The sequence below is a fragment of the Lutjanus erythropterus genome, chromosome 7, assembly GCF_056507025.1.
Source record: "Lutjanus erythropterus isolate fLutEry1 chromosome 7, fLutEry1.hap2, whole genome shotgun sequence".
In the NCBI taxonomy this organism is placed as follows: domain Eukaryota; kingdom Metazoa; phylum Chordata; class Actinopteri; order Lutjaniformes; family Lutjanidae; genus Lutjanus; species Lutjanus erythropterus.
In genome coordinates, this window is record NC_139323.1 from 24,574,845 (window position 1) to 24,599,181 (window position 24,337).

The following is a 24,337-nucleotide window of genomic DNA, read 5'->3' on the forward strand; positions in this document are numbered from 1 at the left end:
ACTTTCAATAAAGGTTGAAGACAATAATTTGTTTGTTTGTTTTAAATGGAGGCAATTATGAAACTGTGAAAACATTACTGGACAACAAATTAAATTATAGTGATTATAAATCACAAAAACATGAGATTCCATATGTTGTAAAAAAAAAAAAAAAAAAGCACAGTAACAAGAAAACTGGATTTCTAAATGTATACAGTATCACAATTGAAATATCAACATTATGTCACCATAGAAAGTTCAATACATGTAGTAATTAATCTAATTGTAAAAAAAAAGAGTAAAGTCATTAAACAACTGCTGGTGGCAGAGCACTGTTTTAAACATATATTGCTTAAAAATGCCATTTATAATGTTTTGTTTTGTTTAGATTAAAGAACAGACTATCGAATCATACATGCCCTCAAATTTTTCTTGCTCTGTTTTGCCCTTCATCTTTAAGCAAAAATGACTTGCTGTTGCTGTTTACATTATTTAAAATGAATGGCATAAATTCTCCTTCAGAATTAGAAATTTCCGAGCACAGAAAGGCAGCATTTCTCATAGAACCGTATGAAATCGCGTTTTAAAATCTCGCGATGTTTTGAGCCTAGCCGACCCGCTAGTAGTGTTGCTACCCCGCCAGTCTGTGAACAACCGGAGAGCAGACATGCCCAACCGCCAATACACACAGGACCCTGCCTAGTTTCTTCTGACTTTATGGAAGACCACTGAATTATGACGGAGAGGGCGCTGAGAACCGAACCTGTCATTAATAACTGAGTCGCAGAAATCACAGTATATCAGAAAATCAGTTGAATAGAAATAGTTGAGGTAGCCGGTGTGACAGTCTGACAGTCAGCGTGTGGGAATGGCAGCTCCCCGGCCGATAAAAGGCATCTTGAAAAACAAGAACAGCGGGACAAACGTCAAATCGCTGCCCGACGACGTGCCGTCGGAGATCCCAGAACAAGCCCCTGGACTCTCGGAGGATGACCAACAGTAAGTTTTCCGTTAGCTGTCGTGAGGCTGGTCGCCAGGTAACGTTAGCTAGCTTAACACTTGTTAGCCTCTCTAACGTTAGTTACTCCCTTGTCAGGCTAACTGCAACGTAAGAGTCACCTCTGTAGCTCGTTCAACAGTCTGTATGAAAACTTTCTCGATGTTTCTCGAGACTACCAGATGGTTTGTTCTGTCCGATAAGATCTTGATGATATGTATAACCAAAAGCTGACGCATGTCAGGTTAGCTTGTTCGCTAGCCAGTAATGTCAGAGTCACGACAGGTAATGTGGTAGTAATGTTCACATTGTTAGTTAAAGAAAAAGAATCATAAAACTCTTACCTTTTACTTGCTTAACGTAAGATACTGGCAGTTTACAAATTCTGATAAACAATTGTCGTTAAACAGTGACAACCAGAAGCCAAATATGACCATAATAGGACAAATTAACACCAACCTGAACGGAGGTCGCTCTCTAATGTTCATATTGAGAATTGTTTAGCTACAGCCGTCAGGGTTACTCAGCTTGCTTTGCCTGGGCGACACATTTGCAAAATAACAGGAGCCAGTTAATAAACAAGCATTAATTATAGTAGAGGTGCAACAATTAACAGATTATTTAAACAACAGCTATTATGATAATTGAGTCATTGGTTTGAGTATTTTTTTTAAAGAAAAAAGTCGAACTTCACTGATTCAGGCATCTTAAATCTTTCTCTGAAATTGTTTATTGCTTTCAAACTTATTACTTAATTGTACAGGCATTATATGACACGACCACGCACAAATTGCAACAGGAACCCTTGATAAAAAATACTGAAAATGGTGATGGCATAATATCTCACTGACACCCATTTTAGGAGAATTGATTTGTGCATGTCATCTTGTCTGATAAAGTGTTCAGTGCAGTCCACAATTAGTCAGAAACTGTGTTGTACATGATATGGAGCTGGATGCAGTACAGTGTATATTCAAAACAAAATTCTTAATCCTTAGATGCATAAGAGGCTCAAGATAATCTAGTGGGTTTGTTTTCTTGCAATATCTTTGTAATTAAACCATTTTACAAGGTTTACAAGCTTATGTTCATCATTGCCAACTTTTATGTTGATTAGTGCCAATTTAGCAGTCACAAATATTTTGAAGGTAATATAACAGTGCTATTTTAAGTGATATGTGATTTTGTTTAAAATTTATGTTAATCAGTATCAATGTTCATATGGATTAGTGTATAATATTCTGATATCATGATGTTGATTTAAATAATTGTTCGAGGAAGCAAAAAAGTGGTACCAGAGAAGGGATTAGAAATACCTTAGAACTACCACCTCATTCTCTTAGGGCTTTTTATTTATTGGAGAGGATTCTTTTACAAGTAATAAAGATTTATCAGATTGTCTGTTGTGATTTGTGTGAGGTTTTCTCCACTTTTTGTTTCCTACAAAATGCCTGTACTAAAAAATGCATTTTTTGATAGCATCATATGTAGGTGATTTTTAAATTTTGTTTTCCTCCATACGATTACTAAAACTTTTATGTTTCTCATTTAGAACATATTGATGACATAAAATGCTTTGAGATTGTTCATATTGCAATTTGTGTGAGCTTTGCCCATACTTTTGGGTTCAATACTTGGACTAAAACTTAACTCAGCAACTAAATCAATAAATCAGATATTTTACTGCCTTTAATAGTTGCAATTGCATTTTAGTTGTAAATGTTTTGGTAACATTTTTTGGGAACCTCTTAAGTCATGCTAACACTGAAATATTGAAGTGATTCATAGACATAAACTGTCAACTCTCAGGGACAAAATGAATAGCATTCATCAGCTCTTTCCCAATGAAATGTGTGCATGGGACCAGAATTATCCACATTTTTGCCTAACTTTTGCTCCTCTTGCACATAGTTGTCTTACTAAGAGCCTAATTTACAATCCCATCATACAGAACTGGCATATCTTCCCATCCCTCTTGGGAAAAACAGTGTGAATCAGTTTATTTCCATTGTGAATTAGAAAATGGCAGAGTGCCACCCGGCACCCTGTTGGGGGACAGATTTGGAGGAAGGAATGGAAATGATTTAAGAGCATATAGTATTTTTAAGAGGCACTGAATTATTTACGCAGTATGATCATATCTGTATTATTAACATGATATCAATATTTAATTTCATTTTTAAATATCGCTGTTATCATCAGTACCATTTTATCACAAGTTGTGACACCCCTACTTCAAGTTAAAATGGTAAAATTCATGTTACTCAAAGCCTATGTCAGGTTACATAAGTCATGGAGGTTGAAATTAGCCTAAACCAGTGAGTAGAACAGAGCTGGGTGTACCCTGAGCTGTATCTCTAGCGTGAAAAACACTTAATGTTACATCTGACACCGACAGCTGTATCACAGACCTGTGTTGGCACAGAAGCCCCTGTCAGTGTTAAGAGATATAAATCTGTGGTAAACAAGACTACTACACCCACCTCTGTTTTAGTTCTTCTCCAACCACTTCATAAGACTGCTGGTGAATATTCACCGTTATCATTATGACTGTGGTCAAACCTCTTGGTTCCTGAACACATCTCATGTGCCCTTTAGTCCAGGCACCTATGAATGTTATGTCAGAGGACATCTCACATTGCACTGCATGACTTCCATCCTGATGTTGGCCAGGATGGTAGTTTGGCTCATTTATTGACTCGCAGTAGAGGTCGCCTGACTAAAATATCAAGTGTGTTGGATGTCAGAGGGGTCACCTCAGATGAGATCAAGAACATTCATTGTAGGTCAAATCTAACAGTTTATGGGTGTGTACAGGCTCCATAACTACTGCTACTGATATGCAGATTGTTAAAACTCATCTGAGACTGCTAAATCAGCTGTTGTCTAATAGGTGCCTGGCCTCAGGATTGGTTTGACAAGAGTTGGAGGTTATTTTGTCCCTCTGGAGCCTTGGCTTCTCCTATGCATTGATATCATCAACAGTGACACTTTCACTGTGGCAGCGAGACATAACGCCCCAGATCACCAGTCCCTGTTATGTCACTTCAGTGCTCTGCTCTCCTGCAGCCACCTCTCTTTCCCCAGGAAGCTCTGGGAATTCCCTGATGCCAGTGAATTAGATTGTATTTTTGCCTAAATATTACATTTTAGCAAAGTTAAATAATTGGACATAAATTGATTTTGAAAACATCCACTGTCACATCAGGGTTTTCAAATTGCTCGAGTAATTGTACCTCACTGCAAAACACATCTGCCTATCTGCTGTAAAGACACTTGCTGGAAACAGTTACAAAAAAGCGTTATTTGAGACATGTTGCCAACAAACAGGGCTTAAAATATGCTTAGGATTAAGTCTAGAAAATAAATACACAAACAAATGAGGCCTTTTAAGTCTTTACATGAATTTAGCTTTGTCTGATTTACTGTCAGGGTGATGAATTAACACCACCCACCTGCCAAATGCCGCTAAATCTGGTGCTAGCTGGAGACTCTGCCCACTGTAACAGTTTGGTTTGGCAATATCATCTGTTGAATCTTTCACTAGAATCATATTGAGATTTTAATCACTTTTAAAATTAGATCTAATACAAAGTAGGATTCATTAGAGAAAACATATATTTCTAGTATAATGCTTCTGATCATTTAAATTAACATGCGTCCAGTGCATGGTATATGTATCAAAATGTATCTGCTTCATGCTGGGCTATATTATCCATCTGTTGTACCAGTGACTTTGGAAGCTGTTCTTTTGGTGGGTAAAGTTAAATTTATGATTTATATGCCTCCTGCTTCTCATGCTGGCAGGTCTAGACACCAGCACCAGTCTTCTCTGAAGTGCAGTGTGAGAAATTAGGCCATAGAAGGATGGCAGTTATTAGTGAATTCCATTCCCAACAGTGAACCAAGCTTTTTCTGTGTTGATACAAAAATAGTCTCTCTTTTAGTGATGAGGAAAACGAGTTTTCTGGAAGGATCGTGTGTGCAGCCAAGCACCAAATCCACAGAGAAGAACTACGGCTGACCGATGCTTCTTTTTTTTTTTTTTGCTCAAATATTTTAATAATTTCATGCTTTTATTTTTTATTCAGTATTTTTTTAACTCCTTATGTTCACTTTCATTACCTCTGACCCAAGTGTTTGAGTGTTTGTCAGCAGGATTGCAAAAAACTATTGGCTCAGTGTTCATGAAACTTGATGGTAGCGGTGTAGCATGGTGCAAGGAAGAATCAAGTAAATTTTGGAGACGATCCAAATATTTATTTGGTGCTATATTTTCATAAGCCCCATGCTAGTGGAAGATGGTGTTTTACGGCCTGCTTAAATGATGACCCTCCAATTAAGGTTGGGCGAAAATGCGAAAAAAAACAAGAAAAAACATACGTTTTGTATCTTATTAATGATTAATTGATAAATCAGTTAGTGTTTTCAAATAATTAAATATCAGATTATCAAAGTACACAATACAAAATAAATTTTGTGTACTGTGTGTTTGTTGTGTGCCTCTGAAGCTTGAAACACTGTAAGCCGGTTAGCTATACTGCTTTTTAAATTAATTTCAAATGAATTTTCTTGAAGTGATATTTTTTACAGAAAAATTAAAGATTGGCATGCTATATATCTAACATTATTCAGGAAAAGTAGCACACACACTAAGCTTGGCATCAGCCAAAAATATGTTTTTCTCCTTATCTCCTTCAATTGTGTGGAACATATCACATTACCTTCCTAACTCATTCTACAGTACCCAGAGGATATCCTGAACTAGCTCTACAAATACCTACTACCCAGCATTGATTTGTTTGACCACCTGTCCTTGTTTAAACAACTCAGCTTCCCTCCATAGATTTGTAGGAAGAACATGGACCCAGATGATGTAATACTCAGTGGTTGCTATTGGTTACTGTCATTAGAGTGCGCCTGTCTTAATCCATCTTGGCTTTATTTAAGTCAACATAACTACTACTAGTACTAAATCATTCTGTCCTGTGGGTAACAAAATGAGGAATAAAAAACTTAAATTACCGCCAATTTCCATGATGACATTGAAAGTGCGGATAATACAGGAACCCACATGCTCCATTTGTTAATTTCCTTCAGCACTGTAGGGCACCATAAAGCATTGGCCACTTTATAGAGACTGCTACTTTTGTTATCCCTTCAATCACCCACTATTATTTAGTTAACAGTGATGTATGAGCCTCACATTCAGTCATATATAATTCATGGATGCTTCCATGAAACTCAATCTCTCCTTCACTGTCTTGCGAGCCTCATCCTGACCATGTGATGGACAGTTTGACTGGCAGGCAGTGAATCTCTGACTTTGCATAATGTGGACAGAAAAGTACCATTCAGATGTACCCTCCTGTGTACAGGGCAGTCCAGGTCAACTGCTGGCACAGAAAATGAATACAGATTCTGTGTTGGTGAGAAATGTTTGGAGCTGATAAAGTCAGGATCAACAGGTGTTTGAGCACCTCTGGTCTACAAAGATAAAGAGCAGTAACAGCTTTAAGACAAGCGTAGTGCATAGTGCACAAGCATTGCATATTTTGTAGGGGACACGGCCTTTCTCCAAATGAGACAACCTTACCAAGACTGCTGGTTTGGCCAGTGAATTCATTACTCTGCTTCTCCTCTGAGGCACTTTATCTCTAAATGCTGGACAGATGACGGGGGCTTAAGAAACTGTTTTAGTCCTAAATCTAGTTGGCTATCCATCAAACTTCGTGTAATCTTTTATTGTGCTTACTGCTGCCTGAGGAAGGAGCCAAAGGAGCAGTGATTTGCATTTGTGTTGTATGTGAACTACAGAAAAAAAAACATCTTAAGGCTCTATCCGATTTATCATTCTGTAATGCCAACATATAGGTTATTTTTTAGAGGTTGATCAATTTATCAGGATGATTATCAGACATTTAGAGATAATTGGCATTGGCTGGTTCCTGTTCTCACAAGGGTGGTTAATTTAAATGAATGAAATTCATATCTGCAGAGTACAGACACATCTACAGGCAGCCTTGTCTCAACATATGTGCATCTACAGTCTGCACTCCTATTCACGATGACCCAAGATCTTAAACATTTATCATATTTGTAATCTGGGATGGTTGTGGGTAACTAGAAAGCATTTGTCAGCAGTAACATTAGAGTAACATTAATAGCCAGCTAGCAAGTGGGTAAAGCCAGCTGCACCTGCTGTCAACTGAGGCAGAGAATGTAAGATTTATGAGCCCGCTCCTCTCGTCTGAGGTCATCTGCTCTCATCACTGATTGATTTGATAGCTATAAAATACATTTGCTGATGGTCTACAGATGGCCTCGCTTCAACAAGTGGGCTAAATGTTACATCATTTTGAGACGTTTATGGGATTCTGGTTAGCATAACGTTCTATGATGGCCATGCGCTTTTTGGTTGTAATGTTATTGACTTCTTACAAACAAAATAAACTCACAAATTGTCAAGAAATTAAACATTATTACACCTATTTTCCTTATTAAGCAGCAAGATAGAACTGTACACCTTCTGAATCCAAGTTTCTTCCTTTTACCAAACTAAGACAAGTTTAATTGCCTCATTAATTCATCATAAAACACACTAATTTAAACTCAGCAGAAAAACATGTACTCATCCAAACTATCTTTGTTAGTCTGTCCACTGTTCCAACAATCACCAACTATGGTTTGGTTGAACTAAATCCTTAATTCACTGCATTGGACCATCATGTTTACCTGTTACTCCTCCTCCAGCTCAGTGCACTCGTCGTCTGGGTCAGGTGGTATCACTATCAAAAAAAATAACCGGCATTGGCCAATCACTGATAGATGATATATTTGTCCAGTTATCCAGTTTATATATCTGCCATTCGCTGCCCTGTCATTAACTCGTTAAAAAATATTTAAATAAGATAAAACACATGTAATTCAACCAAAGTTAATTTCCTGATGTCAGGAATTCAGGTGATGCTTCTTTGCTGGCTGGGAATGAGAGACTGGTAAAATTGATGAGCACGTCCTCCTTGGCAAATAAAAATGTTTTTCCCTGCTGCTTTTGGCTTGATGCATTTTGTGGAAGCAGTATATTGTTGTGTGCATGTGGACCAGCCACTGTTTCCACTGTAAAACACGGGCCTGCTGCTGTTACTATCGGTGGGTTCAGTCAGTAGTAGAGAGCCCAGGGCTGAACCTTGCCTCACTCCCCTCTGACTATGCTACCTGATAGCACAGCTCAGCTCTCAATGATGACTCACTCTATTTAATGAGTTCTCCTGAAGCGTTATGTCGCCAGCTGTTGACCACCCTCGAGAGATAGTCATCATCACAAAAGAGATACAGCTCTATATTTAGTGTGTGCTAGTAGTTGGTACTGTCTGTTTTTTCTCCTCTTGCAGAGGCAGGTGCATCATCATCATCATCATCATCATAGTATTACAGGTTTTGTAATGAATGAGTGAGTGGACTGAAGTGGATTTAAAGGCAACGGTGGTTTGGTGGAAATAGATCTCAGTTGCCTGCTTCCGGGATGGGTTGTGTAACCGCACACACACTGGAGTAAAGTACAACAGACTTATTAATGCCTTACATCGTAACACACACACACACACACACACACACACTCTCCCAGATGTTGACTCAGCGTAGCAGTTTTTTTTAATGTGGACTGGTGTTGAAATCCTGTTTTATACTTTTTATGTTTATGTACTATTTTGGCAGCACTTGTTCCCTTTAGTAAATCATGCAGAAGGGACTATAATAATTGATTAAATAAATAAATAAATATAATAATTAAAATAACCCTATCCTTTATTTTTGCACTCTCTGGCTGACACTCATACAGATTCATACATCTTCATCTGTCCTAAGGCACAGTCACAATGTTACAATGTTACAATGGTAGAGTAGTCTGACTCACAGCCATCCTTGATGGATGATGCTATTGTCCATTGGCCCGACCCTAATGGACATTTTATCAGGATGAACTGTATTGGCCATCTGTTGACAGAGTGGCTGCTCAAACCTTGCTGCAGCAGACAAGAAGCTAACAGTGCCATTTTGTGTCAACTGATGTGCATGAGTCCAAGCCGAAACTCTTTAAACTGTTGAGCTGAATTATTTCTTTACTGATATATATCAATTTATTTCCATATTGGAATTTTCTTTCTGATCCTTTTTTTGGTGCCAAATGCACGTCTAGTACCTTTCATGATTAGGTAATCTACCAACTTTCTCAACAGTACCACAAAATGTAGCCTCCAAAATGACCACACAGCTGAATCAACAACTCACTAAAACTTATAAAACATTATAACCTTCACGAAGGTAGGATTTATCCTAGGACTGTTAAACTGCAGTGGTTTTAGCCAGGTGTACCTGATAAACTTGCTAGAGTGTAGTGCGCATCTGCCTTTTCATCCTCTTGTTTAGCTGTTAAGGTATTTGAAAGCTTTTTAACTAAAGCTAAATACCAAAGCGACCTCCTGACAGTCAATCGGTGCAGCATCCAGGCAAACTGACTTGGCTCATCATTCACAACCAAATTGATTGACTTATTGACAAACCTTTGTGTGTGTGTGCACTTGTGTGTGCACGTCACATTTTCCTGCAGGAGCTAAAGTGGTGCAGGCCACCTGCTACACCTATCCACCCCTATTTTCCTGCATTAAAAATTGATTCCAGTGGATTTTTTTAACTGTGTGAACTGCCAGAGGCTCAGGGTTTTCCACACAGGACAAAGAATTTATTTCTTATACTTTCCTTGATTTGCAGCTTATCTTGGGACCTCGGGAGAACTCACCCTCTTTAGTGCTTCTGGACAGAGAGAATGATCTGCAGTCTCTCAGATCCATTTTGAGCGAGTGGCATAAGGGAGCTCTGTAGCAGCAGGCAGTGGATTTAGCATCTCCCTCCTGTTTCTCACCCCCTGCCTGCCTGCCTCCCTGTCTCCCATGATACCCAACCTTTTGTTCCATGAATAAGGTCAGGACTGATGTGTACAGCACCTTGGCAGGAGAGGTTAGGAAGACCAGAGGTGCTTTAACCCAAGCTGGATAACTCCCAGAAGCACCTCACTTTATAGCTTTATGTTTCAGCTCATTTTTTTAGGAAATTACAGTGATAAAAAGTGTGAAAAAAAGAAGTAAACACTGTGTTAATGAGACAGTGGGAACTGCACAGGCTTATAGTTAACTGAATAAAGGAAAATGGAGAGTGGGGCTACAGAAACCAAATTACATTAAAGGTCAAAAAGATGTCAAATATTACAAATAGCATAACAAAATTAATTGGCAGTGGAATAATGCATTTTTTCTAAGTTACCCTAAGTTTCCTCTTTCCTGAGTTATAATGGCAGGTGTTCTCTCTTTATCCTCTTGAGCAATATTTCTCATTCGGTGCAGATTTGGTCTTTGTTTTTGTTCATTTCCCCTCAGGGTTTGAAAGGGCAGCAAGGATTAGAGTAATTTTGACCAAAAAGCCCCAGTGGTGCATGCAGAGGTGACAACCTTATTCCCCAGATGAGAGTAGAACCATTTGGGGGATTAGGAACAAAAATAAACTCCAGAAAAACCCATTGTATCAAATGAGACTGTTTTTTGACTTTTGACCTTATTCACTCAGAGCTGATCAGCCTTACTGTCCAATCAGACCCTTATTCACATCCATGATGGATTACCTTGACACAAAACCAAAATACTGTGTCACTTCCTGAAAGTCGCCAGACACTAAATTGGGGCCGATGACATTTATGGACTTCTTTGTGTGTGCCCAAAATATGCAGTCTGCGTGAAAACTGGGGCACGTTCAGTCCTAGATTAAATCTGGACAGTCTTCTCCCTGGAGGAGTCTAGGATGCGACGGTGGGTGGGTAGCTGGTGCACGGTGGTCCAAATGGAGTGCCCATCATTTACTCATCACTGTTTTTTTTCTTTGTTCCTTTTACAGGAAGAAATCCCAGAAATGGGATGAGATGAACATCCTGGCCACGTACCATCCAGCTGACAAAGACTATGGCCTGATGAAGATAGATGAACCCAGCACACCGTACAACAGGTCTTCTGGCAGAATTTTCCTTTGTCTGTTTGTTATGATGAAACTGTAAAAATTTTGTTCAGTTGATCCTTAAAGGGATAGTTCAGATTTTTTTAAGTGTGGCAATAGTATGAGATACTTACTGATACACAGTGTGTTATGTACTGTAGACAGTGGTTGGCTCACCCCATGACAACCCCAGTGGACAGAATTAACAGCAAAATATATATATATAGCCACTTCAAAAACGGCCACCTAAAAAAATCAATATCAGTTATGTGTACACTATATTTATAATATTCCACAGCAGCAGATTGCTTAGCTACCCATCCTGGTATTCTTGCTGGCTCTCCAGCATCCAAAGACTTTCATTCACTAGATGCTTTTGAAAATACATATCTCTGTACCTCCATCTGCCCTTAAAATTATAACACAGCCAGTTTAGACCACTACCTAGTGCCAGTGTAGGGGAGTTGAGTTGGTGTGTGTGTGTGTGTGTTGGTGTTACAGGGATGTCTCGGCAGGTTTGTAATCCAATATGTCAGAGTGCTGCAGGGAAGGTCACCCTTGTCACAGACCTTTCCTCTTTCTCTCCTCATGGTCCTGTGTACATCTCCCTGCGTGCTCTCCTTCCTCTCACTTTATCCTCTCTGTCAGCTCGTCTGTCTGGTGTCTGCCTATGTTTGTGTCTGTATTTCCTTTTCCATCTCAATCCCTTCTTTCCTCGTCTCTTTTTTTGGTTTATCTCTACTCATGTAATTTCCCTCTTTCAGGATGGTGGGGGATGACGATGATGAGGGGGCGCTAAGTGACTCGGATGGCCAGAGTGGACTTGCGGCTGATGACCTGGCATCAAAGTAAGAATTACATGTGAATGTAGGGGGACAAGTTCAAACCAAATACAGAGAGGGGAGAAAGCAAACAATGAAGGATTCTTGATTCTTTATTTTTCTGTAGTTGCTGGTGCAGTGTGTGGCATTTATATTAGCTGGCTCTCAGGTGCAGTCCAGATAAGCCACACCTAAACACACTCACTAGTGTCCCTGTCCTCCAACAGGAATGTGTCCTAACATTAACTGATAAGAGTGTATTTACTGTACAGCCTCTGACGTCTTTAAGACACTCAGTGACCACTTAGCTGCAGCATTACACAAAGAAACATTTAGGACAACGCATTAAATGACTGCAGTGTGATACTATTGTTGTGGAAAATTTCCCAGGAAACATATGAATCAATTCTTTACTCCTGGACTAGATTTGTAATGGAGCAGCTGCTTACCTGCAGCCTCCAGGTCAGTGTTGTCCAGACAGAAAGTTGTGCCATGTAGTTTACGCACACACACACACAGCATGCAGTCACAATAAGCAGTATATACTCTCTCAGACTGCACTGCTGCCTTTGACAGTGCTCCAGGGTGAGTTGAGTAAATGCACCTTGACAAACTTCTTTCTTTTTCCACTGAAAGAGAATAGCTGTAAGAACCATGTTAAAGGTAAGCAGTATACTCCAAACTAAATTAAAGTTGTTGTGTCCTCAGACTTCTCACTGAGCAGACAGCAGTATGTGGCTTGAAAAATAGTCAAAAGAAGAAGTAAACATAGTTTTGCCAAAACTTATTTTTCAAATCAACAATTAATCATTTAGCCTATGAAATGTACAAAGAAATGCTCATCACAATTTCCCAGAGCCCAAAACCAATGTCTTCAAATTGCTTCTTTTCTCCAACCAACAGTCCATAACCAAAGACTCTTTCTTTACTATCATAAATGGCAAAGAAAAGCAGCTAATTCTTACATTTGAGAAGCTGGACCCAGCAAATGTTTGACATTTCTGCTTGAAAAAATAATTAAACAATTATTCAAATATTAAAATCATTGTTTAATTGACTAAACATTCCATCTCTAGTATTGACATTTCATAATATGATCAGTAAAACTTCCAGTTTGTTCGATTTATACTTTCAGGGTGCTTCAATTTAGCAATAAAGTGAATGTATTAAAAAGCAGACCTGTTAAAAGGCATTTCTCTATTATATGTTGTACATAACATAAACACAAGTGTTATAACATAAATTATAAGCCAAACAGACATGATCCAACCCATCCTACTGTGTGGAGATTAGCTGTAGACTGCATGGTGGTTGAGCGCCACCCGACAGCATTTCTTTGTTTTCCTGGAAATGCTTCCTGCATTTTCACCCGAGCCACACAAGCTGCTGATCAATAAACAATGGGTTTATGGGTGTTTCTCACCAGCGTTGAATTCCAGGAGACAAAAAGATTTGCAATGTAAGGAATAGCTCTAGAAAAATAGCAGTCAAGTTTGTATGATACAGTTTGTCTTACTGCAAATACCACAGTGCCTCCATGGTGCATGGCAGTACAACAGTATCAGTCAAAAGGTGACCTTGATACTTTACTTTGGGCAAACTCTGTGTTCTGAATATATTTATATTTATTTTATTTTATTTCATTTTTGGTTCATCAGTTTTACAACCATCTGTGGAGAATGCAAAGGGTCAGAGTTGCAACACAGTAAAAAATTAAAGGGACAAATACTTCTGTAATGCTACAAGAATCTTAGAATAAATGTGTATTACCAAAATGTTGTTGTCTTTAAAAAGCTGGTTTAGTTTATACATGAGCCTGCAATTTTATCTATATTACAAAGAAGTGTTTGTGTAGTCTGATATTCATCAGTTTCCAAAAGGTTTGGAAAAGGTTTGGACTCAAAGAGAAAAAGCCTGTTTTTTAAGTTGATGCGTAGTATCAGATCTGCTCATCCTTAAGCAGGAGGGTGAAAAAATAACGCCTTTACTGTTTCTGTGGCATGTAACTTGACCCTGAGAAGTCTTTCTGTGTTAAGAACTGTTTATCTGCCACTCAGAACTGTCCCCTGGATGGAAACGGGAGCTTGAGAAGTGTATTTGCTGTGGGCCATCGTGCTTACATAAGTGCATTGATGCAGGGATGGTATGAGCTCGTTTGAGTGTTTGAGCGTGTGCGCCACAGAGAGGATAGTGATTAGCTCCAGGCTTGCAAGTCAATTAGCAGCCTTTGTTTACTTCAACGCAGAGTGCCTTCCATTGTTTTACTCTAAACCCTCCAGATAGTACAACAGCTGCTCTTTTCCTCTGTCCTCTTGTTTTTTAATCTCTCCAACATCCACTCTGGATTTCCGCTCTCATCCATTACTTATCCAACTATGCTTTTCTTAATTTTACTCCCTTCATCTCCAAGTCATCGCACCTCTTGCACCTTTTCTCTGTCTTTTTTTCTATCCAGCCTTAGATATCTACAGTTATTGGTGCTTTTTGCAAACTGTAGGGAAATTGACTGTCTTCTCGCTGGGTGAATCAGGTCAGTTAACAATAGTACAGTAAATGGTTAGTTTCCCTGGGGCAGTTGCACCAATTCACTACCATCCGTTGTGCTGTAAACCATTTTTCATTTTGTCCTCTGCTGTTAAAGCATGAGAGACAGGGATAGTAACTCTTGTTATTTTTGTTCATGCTCGAGTACTCACACACACACTCACATCTCTTCACTCTCACTATGCCTACTCTCTCCTCCCCCTCGCCTAATATATCTCCATCTGCCTCTTCAGAAGAGTTTTTTCATCTCTCAGCAGTGACTTTAGGAGGAGCCATTGATGGTTTCCTGTTTCCTCTATTTGGTCATGTATATGTTTAATATGGTCAAAACACAACGGAGGAAAAATAAAATGGTACCAGCAAAGAGGCAGTTCATTGGAACTTCTTTTTATTTTTTTCAAGGCTGGTGGCAGCAGAGGGCACAGAGCCGCGCTTCATGAAAGAGGAAGAAGAGGAAGAAGAGAGCAGTGAGGAGGAGGAAGAGGAGCTGAGTCCTGAAGAACAAGGTAATTTTTGAGATTAGGGGTTTAACTCTGCTGCACTAAGACACACAATCACTGGCATATTGTCAGTAAATAAAAAACAAATAATAAATTGGTAAACATGCAACACTCCATCGTAAGATTCTGACCTGACGATAATTCCTAAACAACTCTCGCTTGCAGTGCAGTAACATTCACACGGGAAAGCACATTGTAGCTACTAGTGCCTGGATTTATCGAGTTTAAGTGGAACATTATCATATTGTTTCAGCGTCAAACAGCACAGTCATAACTCAGCTGCTTAGTGAGAGAGGTGTATATCAGTATCCATAGTAACAGCTGTTTGTAGCTGATGGTGGCAAGTGTATCCCACAGTTCACCTGTTTTATTTATGCCTCCACCTTAATACAAGGTGTCCTCTGCAGCTGCGAGGGAGACTGAACCCAGAGTGACATGGAGTGCTGCCGAAAAGGGATCAGTTTGGGAAAAGGCTCGAGTGTTCTGCGTGCTCTTGACCTTTCGCTGACTTCCCTCAAGACACACACACACACACACACACACACACACACACACACAGTGTCAGTATGCTTTTGACCATGCTCTGACCTTGCCCTTTCATGTGCACTCTCAAGCCTCTCACTTTCAGATACAGAGATGTCAGCTGAGCTGGCTGCACACAGTAGAATTTGAACGGGATAGACTTTGCCTGCAGACTTTCCATTCTTGTCCCTTGTTCCATATTTATATCCGGACTACAGGTAAAAGCAGGAGAACAGTCTGGAAACTGCAAACCCAGTCGATCTAATCCAACTGCAGAGCTGTACCCTCAGCAGTTTTTGACACACAGTTGTAGATGTGCCAACTTGTGCCACCTATAGGAAAGTTTTAACATCTGTTTTAGAGCTGCAGACAGAGACATGCTGATTCAGGGACATTTTACATTAAATATTTCTCATGTATAGTTCTGTGAGCAGGTATGTGCTAGTACAACCATTTCCAGACCAGTGTCAGTTTTGACAGCAAATTTTGATTCAGTTTTAGTCAGTCTTTTCACTTTACTTCTGAATAGTTTTAGTATAGTCTAAATGTCATAAAATTTTAATCTTAACATTTATTACTTTTAGCGTGTCAATCAATCTTTTAATATAAGCAATTCTGTGTCATACACTTCTCTAATCAATAAAGGACAGTGGTGGTTTCTTTTAGCTGGTATTGTATTTCAAAAACACACCAACTCGGGTTTAGCTGATAAAATAACGTTAGCTTGAAAAGCAAAAGTATTTTATGTGTTTACCTTCACATGAGTATCAAGATGACTTGCAAATGGTGCTTCATGTTTGTTGTGTCTTTACCAGTGATTATTGCTCCAAGTGGGTTACAATCGGTCTCATTTTCCTTGACCTAAAATGTGAAATTTATCCATATGCATGTTCTCTTTCTCTCAAACATTGACATTTCTGTACAATTTATAAGACATGCAGCAAATGAATGCTAGTTGACTCCCTGGTTAGATTAGTACTGTCCAGTGCCCCTGACATTTTTGTCCCATTTTATTTGATGACAAAAGTGTCAGTAGATTTCGTCATAGTTTTTGTCATCATAGTTTACTTTTTATTTAATTATCATCCCATTTTCGTCAGTGGAAAAAGTTTAAGAATACTATTGAAAATTATTAGCCTAGTCAATGAAATTCACTGTTCCAGACTAACATTTACATAATCATTTACTTATGTGGGTTGACTAAGGTCTGTCTATGTCTTTGACTTCTGCACTACAGTGCTGAGATATAGTGACCTCAGTCCAACCTTCACTGTTTGCTGTGCATCTCTTGTGTGCACAACAAAATCTTAAATGCCAAATTCGTCAGCAGCACATCACTCACACTTCTACATACAGAGCCCCAGCATGGCCTGTGTTAGCCTTTGTTAGCCTTGTATAAAGTCTGTGTCACGCCCTCCTCTTTACCTTATTTCAGTGCAATTACCATCCATGTCATGGTTGCAGTGAAGCCTGAAAAGTTATTGTTTACTAAAATAAGGTTCACCATGCCCCAGTTGGAGTTTGACCCCTTTTAAATGAAGTTTGTCATAGAAACAATAACGATTTCTGAATAACGAATTCTGCCTACACCCTTTGCTTTTGGCAAATTGTAACCATTTCAAATGTAACTTCCTCTGCAGCCAAAAAGAAACATTTTCAGATGATGAGGAAGATGCACTACAACGAGGGCCTGAACATCAAGCTGGCACGCCAGCTCATTGCCAGCGAGCTCGAAGATGACGAAGATGCAGACGAAGAGATGAGGGACGACACAGAAGAGGCTAGAGAGGACGCAGAGGAGACGGAGGAGATCAGTGTTGACCCGCCACAGGAAGGTGAGAGACTGTGTCCCTGCGCACGGCGGGATAAATGATTTGGACAGTTTCCAGACCAGCAGTCTTTCAGTATGTGGAAAGAGGCGTAACAGTGTAGTACACCTTGCAAAATGTAGCTGAAGTGAAGAGGTTCAGAAATAATGGCTTTGCCCACTGATGCACGCTGTCAGTGTGGATGTCATTAGATTAAAGTGGCACTGCTGTTTGTTTTGTGCAGCCTTGTGGTTCATTTACTCATGAAGCTGTGCATCAGGAGGAGGCTTTATATGAGGCACTTTATAACCCACTGTGTACATGAGCAGAATAGGTTATAATAAAGGATTTGAGCTGTATTTACCACTGATAATAATATTTCTCAATAAACTGGCTTCTTTAACCTTTTAAACTCTGTGCAGACATCCACATCACTGGCCACCATTACTCTTTTTTTCAGAGGCTGTGGCGGGCTCAGTTGTAAACCTAAAATAAAGTTACTGGTAGCATAATAAACTAGACAGCCTAAGAAATCAGTCATGCTAGCTTGTTGGAAGGTATCTAAATAACTATCCACAGTTAAGTTAGACTTCTGTGAGTGAAGGTGTAGCCTGGTGATTTTCAAAGGGGTCCCTTTACTTCTCACCTCAAGAAATCTGAATGAAAATGGCTTCTGTGGGTACCCAAGGGTCTCCCCTTTACAGACATGCCCACTGTGTGCCACTCCCATGCAGTTGTTGGCAAAAACCACATAGGGTTTTTTTTTGCATGCAGTATAAATGTGTTAATTTTCCCCACTGTATTTCATTATGTTTGCTTACTGGAGTCCCTAAACACTTTTGAACCATCATAAACTGATGATTAAATTGGTTAGTTTGTCATTGTAAACTGTCTGTAGGTGTGAATGTGAGTGTGAATGGTTGTATGTCTCAAGCCCTGCGATGAACTGGCAACTTGTCCAGGGTGTACCCTGCCTCAATCCCATTGTCAGCTGGGATAGGCTCCAGCCCCCCCGCGACCTTTCAAGGATAAGCAGTTACGGACAATGAATGAATGAATGAATGTTCGAGGATTTCTGATTTTTTTTTATCAGGTTTCGAGTGGTCAAAAAATGTTTATATTTTGCACCATATCTGTGTAATAAATGGTATCAACCCAAAAACTGTGGCAATAACTTATGAGACGTGATAGAGCATTTGAACAGCCATCATTTTCTTCAATCATACTGTTCTAAGCCCTTATACACTCTAAACTTTCAAATGTGAATAAGTGCCCAAAGAAAACAGTGTTTAATATGACTAGAAAAACTTGACAGAGTGCGGGGCTGCATCTTAAATTAATCTTCAGTTTGCCAGATTTCACATGATATATATACTCCTTCTGTGTGGCATATACTGTTGAGCTACTATCTTCCCTTAAAGACCACTGTCACCCTTTAAAAAATACTAGCTACTACAACTCTTTATGACAGACTTAAAATATGCAATGACTGAATTTTCACTTTGGAAAATTATGTAATATTAAAATGAAAAAATCCTACAGGAAAAGTGTGCATGAACCCCAGAGAAAACATCAAAAGTAAAAAGATTTCGTCTTGAGAATGAAACACTTGAGTGTAAAACACTTGAGGGCAAAAACAAACTTTCTGACTGCAGACTAATTGTACTGAAGATATGAAACTAGATGTAGAGTTTTTTTGTGAAGGAGATGTGACCCATTTTTAACCATGAATCTGTTCAATTTCCACTAGCTGCTCTATTCGGAGGATCAAAGTAGAAAGAGCATGAAAGAAATTGTAGGAAATATTAATATATCTTTCTAGCTCTGTCTGTCATTCTCATGTCTGTCTGCCTGTGTGTCTCTCATGTGTTCTCCAGCTGATTCTCTGGACTCGTAGACGAGACCTCTGTCTCACCTTCGGCCCTGTGTGTCGGCTCAACATCCAGATGGACAATGCCACTGCGCTCTGTGTTTTAACGCCGGGCCGTACAGCAGACACCGCTTCACCACCCATTTAACAACCCTCAACAGCCAATAACCTCCCGGTCACCTGTTTGTCTCTACTGCTCATTAGAACTGTGCAATATAACCTTCAAACACACTGGTTTTTAAGTCCCTGAATCAGTACATCACACAAGCGAAGACTGTTGCCCCCCCCCCTCCCCTCTCCTGTTGCCAAGAATTTCCCCTCCCGCCTCCTCTGGACTGGAGGAATATGTGATTCTGACCCTTAAAAGAGGATCAAGGCCTTTTTAAAAAAAAAAAAAAAAAAAAGAAAGAAAGAAAAACAACTGCTGGACATCCAGGACTCCCGTCTGGCCGCTCCACAGTCCCCAGACCACAGAACCAGTATGTCAGCCCTGGAGGAAGCCAGGGGAAACCCCATGGCCCCACTAAAGGCATATCTGAGACATGACAACAGCACTTCAGACGGCTTCTATTTTTGTTTTGCTTTGCGATCCACCGCCCTGTTGCATTTTCTCTCCTCCTTTAGTACATCTTGTGATATAAGTTGGACGCCCTGATAATCAGTTATGTTGCTGGCCTTGTTTTGGTCCCTGTGGCTTACCTGGTACCTCAGGTAAACAATTCACATTGGCATGATGAAAACTTAGGAGCTATAAACGTACAATATAAGCTGCATAATCTAAATTTCATTTAAAAAACAAATTAGAAAATCCAAATTTGACATCATTCAACCTAAATACATACTGTTAACTGAGATGTCTGATGTGGTATCTCACTTTGATGCTTGCAGTCAACTGTAGGGCTTTTTGCTAGAAATCAAGTTTTAAAAAAATCACAGATTTTAAGTATTATATATTAATGTTGGGAGTAACGCATTACAAAGTAACATTACAAAGCAATGTGTTACTGTAATTCCACTACTCTTGGCAGTGAATAGACATGTAACTAATTACTTTTTCAAATTATTCACACAGTGACATTTACTGAAATTTAAACGTGTTTGTTATCCGTTACTTTTGTCGCACCGAAAAATAGTGGACGATTGCCTATTTCATGATCTATGATCTATTGTCACCTGACCTTACGGTGGCGTGAGACAGTTCAGGCGATGTGAGCTTGTGTTTCATCATATACAGTAATTGTTTATTAACAACTGTAGCAATGCTTGGTCAACATCCAGCACTGTCTGTCTTCTTCTTCTACTATATCCTACTGTCTAAACGATAGGCATTAAAAGTGTAGCTTACAGGTAGACGTTGGGTGTTGCTGCCCTCTGGTGGTCCGGAGTATAAATAATTCTGATCAATGATAATGGGTACAATGATAGATAAAAATCTGAAAGTTACTAAAATAATATAGCTACACCTGTATGCATGAATACATGACTGGAAGCATACATTTGAAAGTAATGCAAAAGTAAAATTCCAAGCATTTGTGGTAATAGATAAAGTAGTTCAATTCCTTTTAAGAAAAATAACTGAATATAACTAATTATAAAATTTCAGTAACTTGCCCAACACTGATAACATTGGAACTTTGCCCCAGGATGTCTTATTTTACAGTCTCTCTTCACGAGCAACAACACCACACAAAACCTCATTTCAAATTCTGGCAATTTTAAAAACATGTATACCTCACAGAACCAGACTGAAGGCCTTTTTCCAAAGTGAATCCACTGATAAATTTGGCATAGATGTTGTCTATCAAGAGGCACTTTTTTCAGAAAAAATAAAAGATTTTCAGCTCCTGCACCTACACATCAGTTTCTTATGTGGAAGAAGGCTGCAGGACAAGCTGGTGATCATTTTCAAAATGTTCAGACTGAGTCAGGCTTCTGGCCCCTGTTTGTCCTCGTCACAGCAGTAAGTTAATGACATTAGCTCTTAAGACAATTTATCTCTTAAAGATAGTATGAGGGACAGTGTTGAAGTCCCACATCTGTGCTACTGATAAACAGGACAGTGTCCTGCCACAGCTCTCAGCACCAGGCTCTGCTGTAGATGTTACGATCTGAAGAAGAAACCAACGCTCACTGTGCTCTGGCTTAAATGACTTTTAACTTCTCATGGCATGGGAGCTTCACCAGACAGAATTTGTGAGTGAATTCTTTTGAGTTTGTGATTTTGTTTGTCACACTTCAGTTAATGTTGTCTCATCTACTTAAGTGTCTTGTACGACGCAGCTTGGGAATGTTTAAGAAAGACTTGTTATTGATGCTACTGACTTTAGTTAAAGCAGATGTTGGCGGCGCAGTTGACCACTGGAGGTGTTTCAAGCTTTTTTTTTGTAATGTCTGGGGTTCCTGTAAGTGTCAAGAAATTTTCAGTCTTAAAAAAATTTGATTGAGGAAAAAGATAATGATCTTGGTGCGACCTAAACTGCACTGTTTTTGACTGTCTCTCACTGTATGAGTCGAATGAAGAACTGAATGCGCAGAGAGAAAAGCGTGTAGGAACCCTGAGTGCATCTTGTGTTTTGATCTCTTAATTTTCTTTGGACCCTTTAATTCCTCACTGTGATTGAAAGTGTTGAGCTCTGTATTACTGACGAACACAAAACATCATAGACCAACGGTATGACTTCTGCAAACGTCCCTTTGCAGTTTTTTTCTTGTTGAGTATTTGGTGGTGTTTTCTCTCCATGATAGAGGTTAAAGCAGCGTCCTTTCGACTTTATCCACCAACCAACAAGAACATCCGAACAGTTAATTATCACATGATTATTGCAGAGAAACAGGAACATGTCTGTAAATCCAGAACACTGTTGAAGCTGATTTTGTTTAGTTTCTCACTTAAGACAAAAGGACAAGATCGTCCAAAACATGACTGATATGATCACCCCGTAGGTGGTTATTACCTGTCAAATGTGCCTCTTATGTATTTATGTACATGTGTGTAAAATGAACAGTCTACGCTCCATGTTGCTGTTTTTTTTTTTTTTCCATTGTCTTGCTTTTGTTTTTGTGCCCCTTTCCTGCCCCGTTTGGTTTGTTTTTAGGATGACAGACTGTTAAGCAGTCCCATGACTCTGCACTGTGTGTCTGTCTCAGAGTGACGTGGATGTCAGATCCATGTTTTTTGTATTTCCGGTTTGCATGTTCTTAAGCATCAGATTGTGTGTATTCTCTTTTGTTTTTGTCTCCTACCATTAAACAAATGTTGTTAGGAACTGCTGTCTGGTTGTGATTTATTTCAGATAACTTCAAGTTGAGTGATGCAGAAAATCAGAACCAATACAGATATCTCTCTGTTTGATTAAAGCCTCTAGAAGACAGGAATCACGCAGCGATTCTCTGCACAAAAGGCAAAGTTTTTGTCTTTTTTCTGGATTTGATTTGTCTTTTCCTTTTCTGTTGTCATTCATTGCCAAAAGTTTTAATCCTTTAATAAGTCAAATCTGTAAATATACAGTTTTATCCACATTTAGTTTAGCACTGATACAAAAAGTAACTTTAAAGCAGCTGCTTTTTGCACCCAGGTGTCAGGAACCCGCAATCCTACTTGCACCTGGGGCTAAATAGCCAATGTGGCTATTTACACCTGGGTGTATGTAGCCTGGCATGGCAGGGACAAGCACCCAGGTGTCTGTAGAAAACAACAGTCCTCAGTCCCCAATGTCTTTGTACGTTTTTCTTACATTTGTTCGTATGAAAGCTCCAAAGAAAAGTCTGACTCAGATTCAAAAAGTTTTCTTGAACAGCAGAACTGCATGAATCAGTGTCCTTCGTATAATAAATACCTTTGTTCTATTAAGTGCCAGTTGTTCCTAATTAGTGTGGGTAAACGTCTCCCAGTACCCACATAAGTACATGAGACTGCCCTGTGCACACAGGGATCACACATGGGCAAGTTGAGGGAGAAATCAAAAATTCCCAAATAAAAATCACTGTTAGTGGTTTTATCTTTTTGGCTATCTCAAAATCAGAAAGTGTTTTTTTCAGAATTAAGTCAGTTAATTGAAAGTTGTAAAACCATGAAACCATAAAAATGCTGACACATTTAAACACCAGTCTGTAAAACCTAAAAGCAGGTGATTATATATATATATATATATATATATATATATATATATATATATATATACATATATATATATATATATATATATATATATATATATATATATATATATATATATATATATATATATATATATATATTTCAGGTGCTTTTATTTCATAATTCCACGTTTGCTGGTCTTTGCTGCCTGCTCTATTTATGTCCAGTTCTTATAAGCAAATGAAGGGGTGTAGATATAAAACAGGTTTGGTTGCTTTGGTCTGAATCTGTAAGATCACCACATCCCTTCATTGGCATATACGAATTGAAAATAAAAAGACCAAGGAAATGAATAAATGTAATGAGTAATACATATTATATTATTATATTATAATATAATAAGTTACAAAAAATATTTATTTACTTATACATTTATTTGTCTGTCTATCTTTCTATTTTTGCTTAATCATTTTTTGTCCTTCATATCAAAAACGGTGCTTTTCGCGTGATTTTGTTTGACTCACTTGAGAGGCTCAGAAAGTCATTTGTCGATCATTTGCCACCAGATGGCGCTGTTATATAACACATCATTCACTCCCTTTGGATTTCTAGTAATTCTAATAGGATAAAGCAGGAGGGACCGTGTTCGTGCGAGGATTATCCCTCATGTTTGGTCCAGTGTGGCTTTACAGCGACCAATGAAAGCATCTTCTACTGTTTCATTCAACCGCAAATGCGTTTCAACGCAAACAGTCTAAAGATTTGATTCACCTATGGATAAAATGTCAAACGTCCAACCTGTTCGTCTTGTTAACATTCTTGCAGCCATATAATTTGTATTTGATGAGTGATTGTGTGATGAAATCTTCGGGTTTAGGGACGGTGGAGTAAGAAACGAGGAGGCCGTCCTGACTGTCAGCGTCAACGGTAATTCCAATGGATCAGGAAGCGCCTGTCAACTGACACAAAGATCGTCTCGGCAGCGACAAATGGATCACTCAAACTGAGTTTTCGTCGCAGGAGTGGATATTAATCTTCACATGTGGCTGCAAAGCATGGCAGTAATGAGAGAGCTATTAATGTAGCTGTAATAATGATTTCATACAGCCGTGCTACAGACAGCCCACTGCAATTCTGTGCATTCCTGTTTCACTAGCTCGCA

General features: G+C 39.0%; 1 protein-coding gene across 1 annotated transcript; it reads left to right on the forward strand.

Annotated features, from left to right (window-relative positions):
* Window positions 1–454: 454 nt before the first annotated feature.
* ppp1r2 (protein phosphatase 1, regulatory (inhibitor) subunit 2) lies at window positions 455–22,345 on the forward strand. Its single transcript, XM_084723283.1, has 6 exons — window positions 455–978; window positions 10,919–11,026; window positions 11,779–11,862; window positions 14,782–14,885; window positions 17,042–17,236; window positions 19,087–22,345. The coding sequence occupies exons 1-6, from the start codon at window positions 848–850 to the stop codon at window positions 19,104–19,106; spliced, it is 642 nt and encodes a 213-aa protein (XP_084579409.1). The 5' UTR covers window positions 455–847; the 3' UTR covers window positions 19,107–22,345.
* The last annotated feature ends 1,992 nt before the right edge of the window (window positions 22,346–24,337 follow it).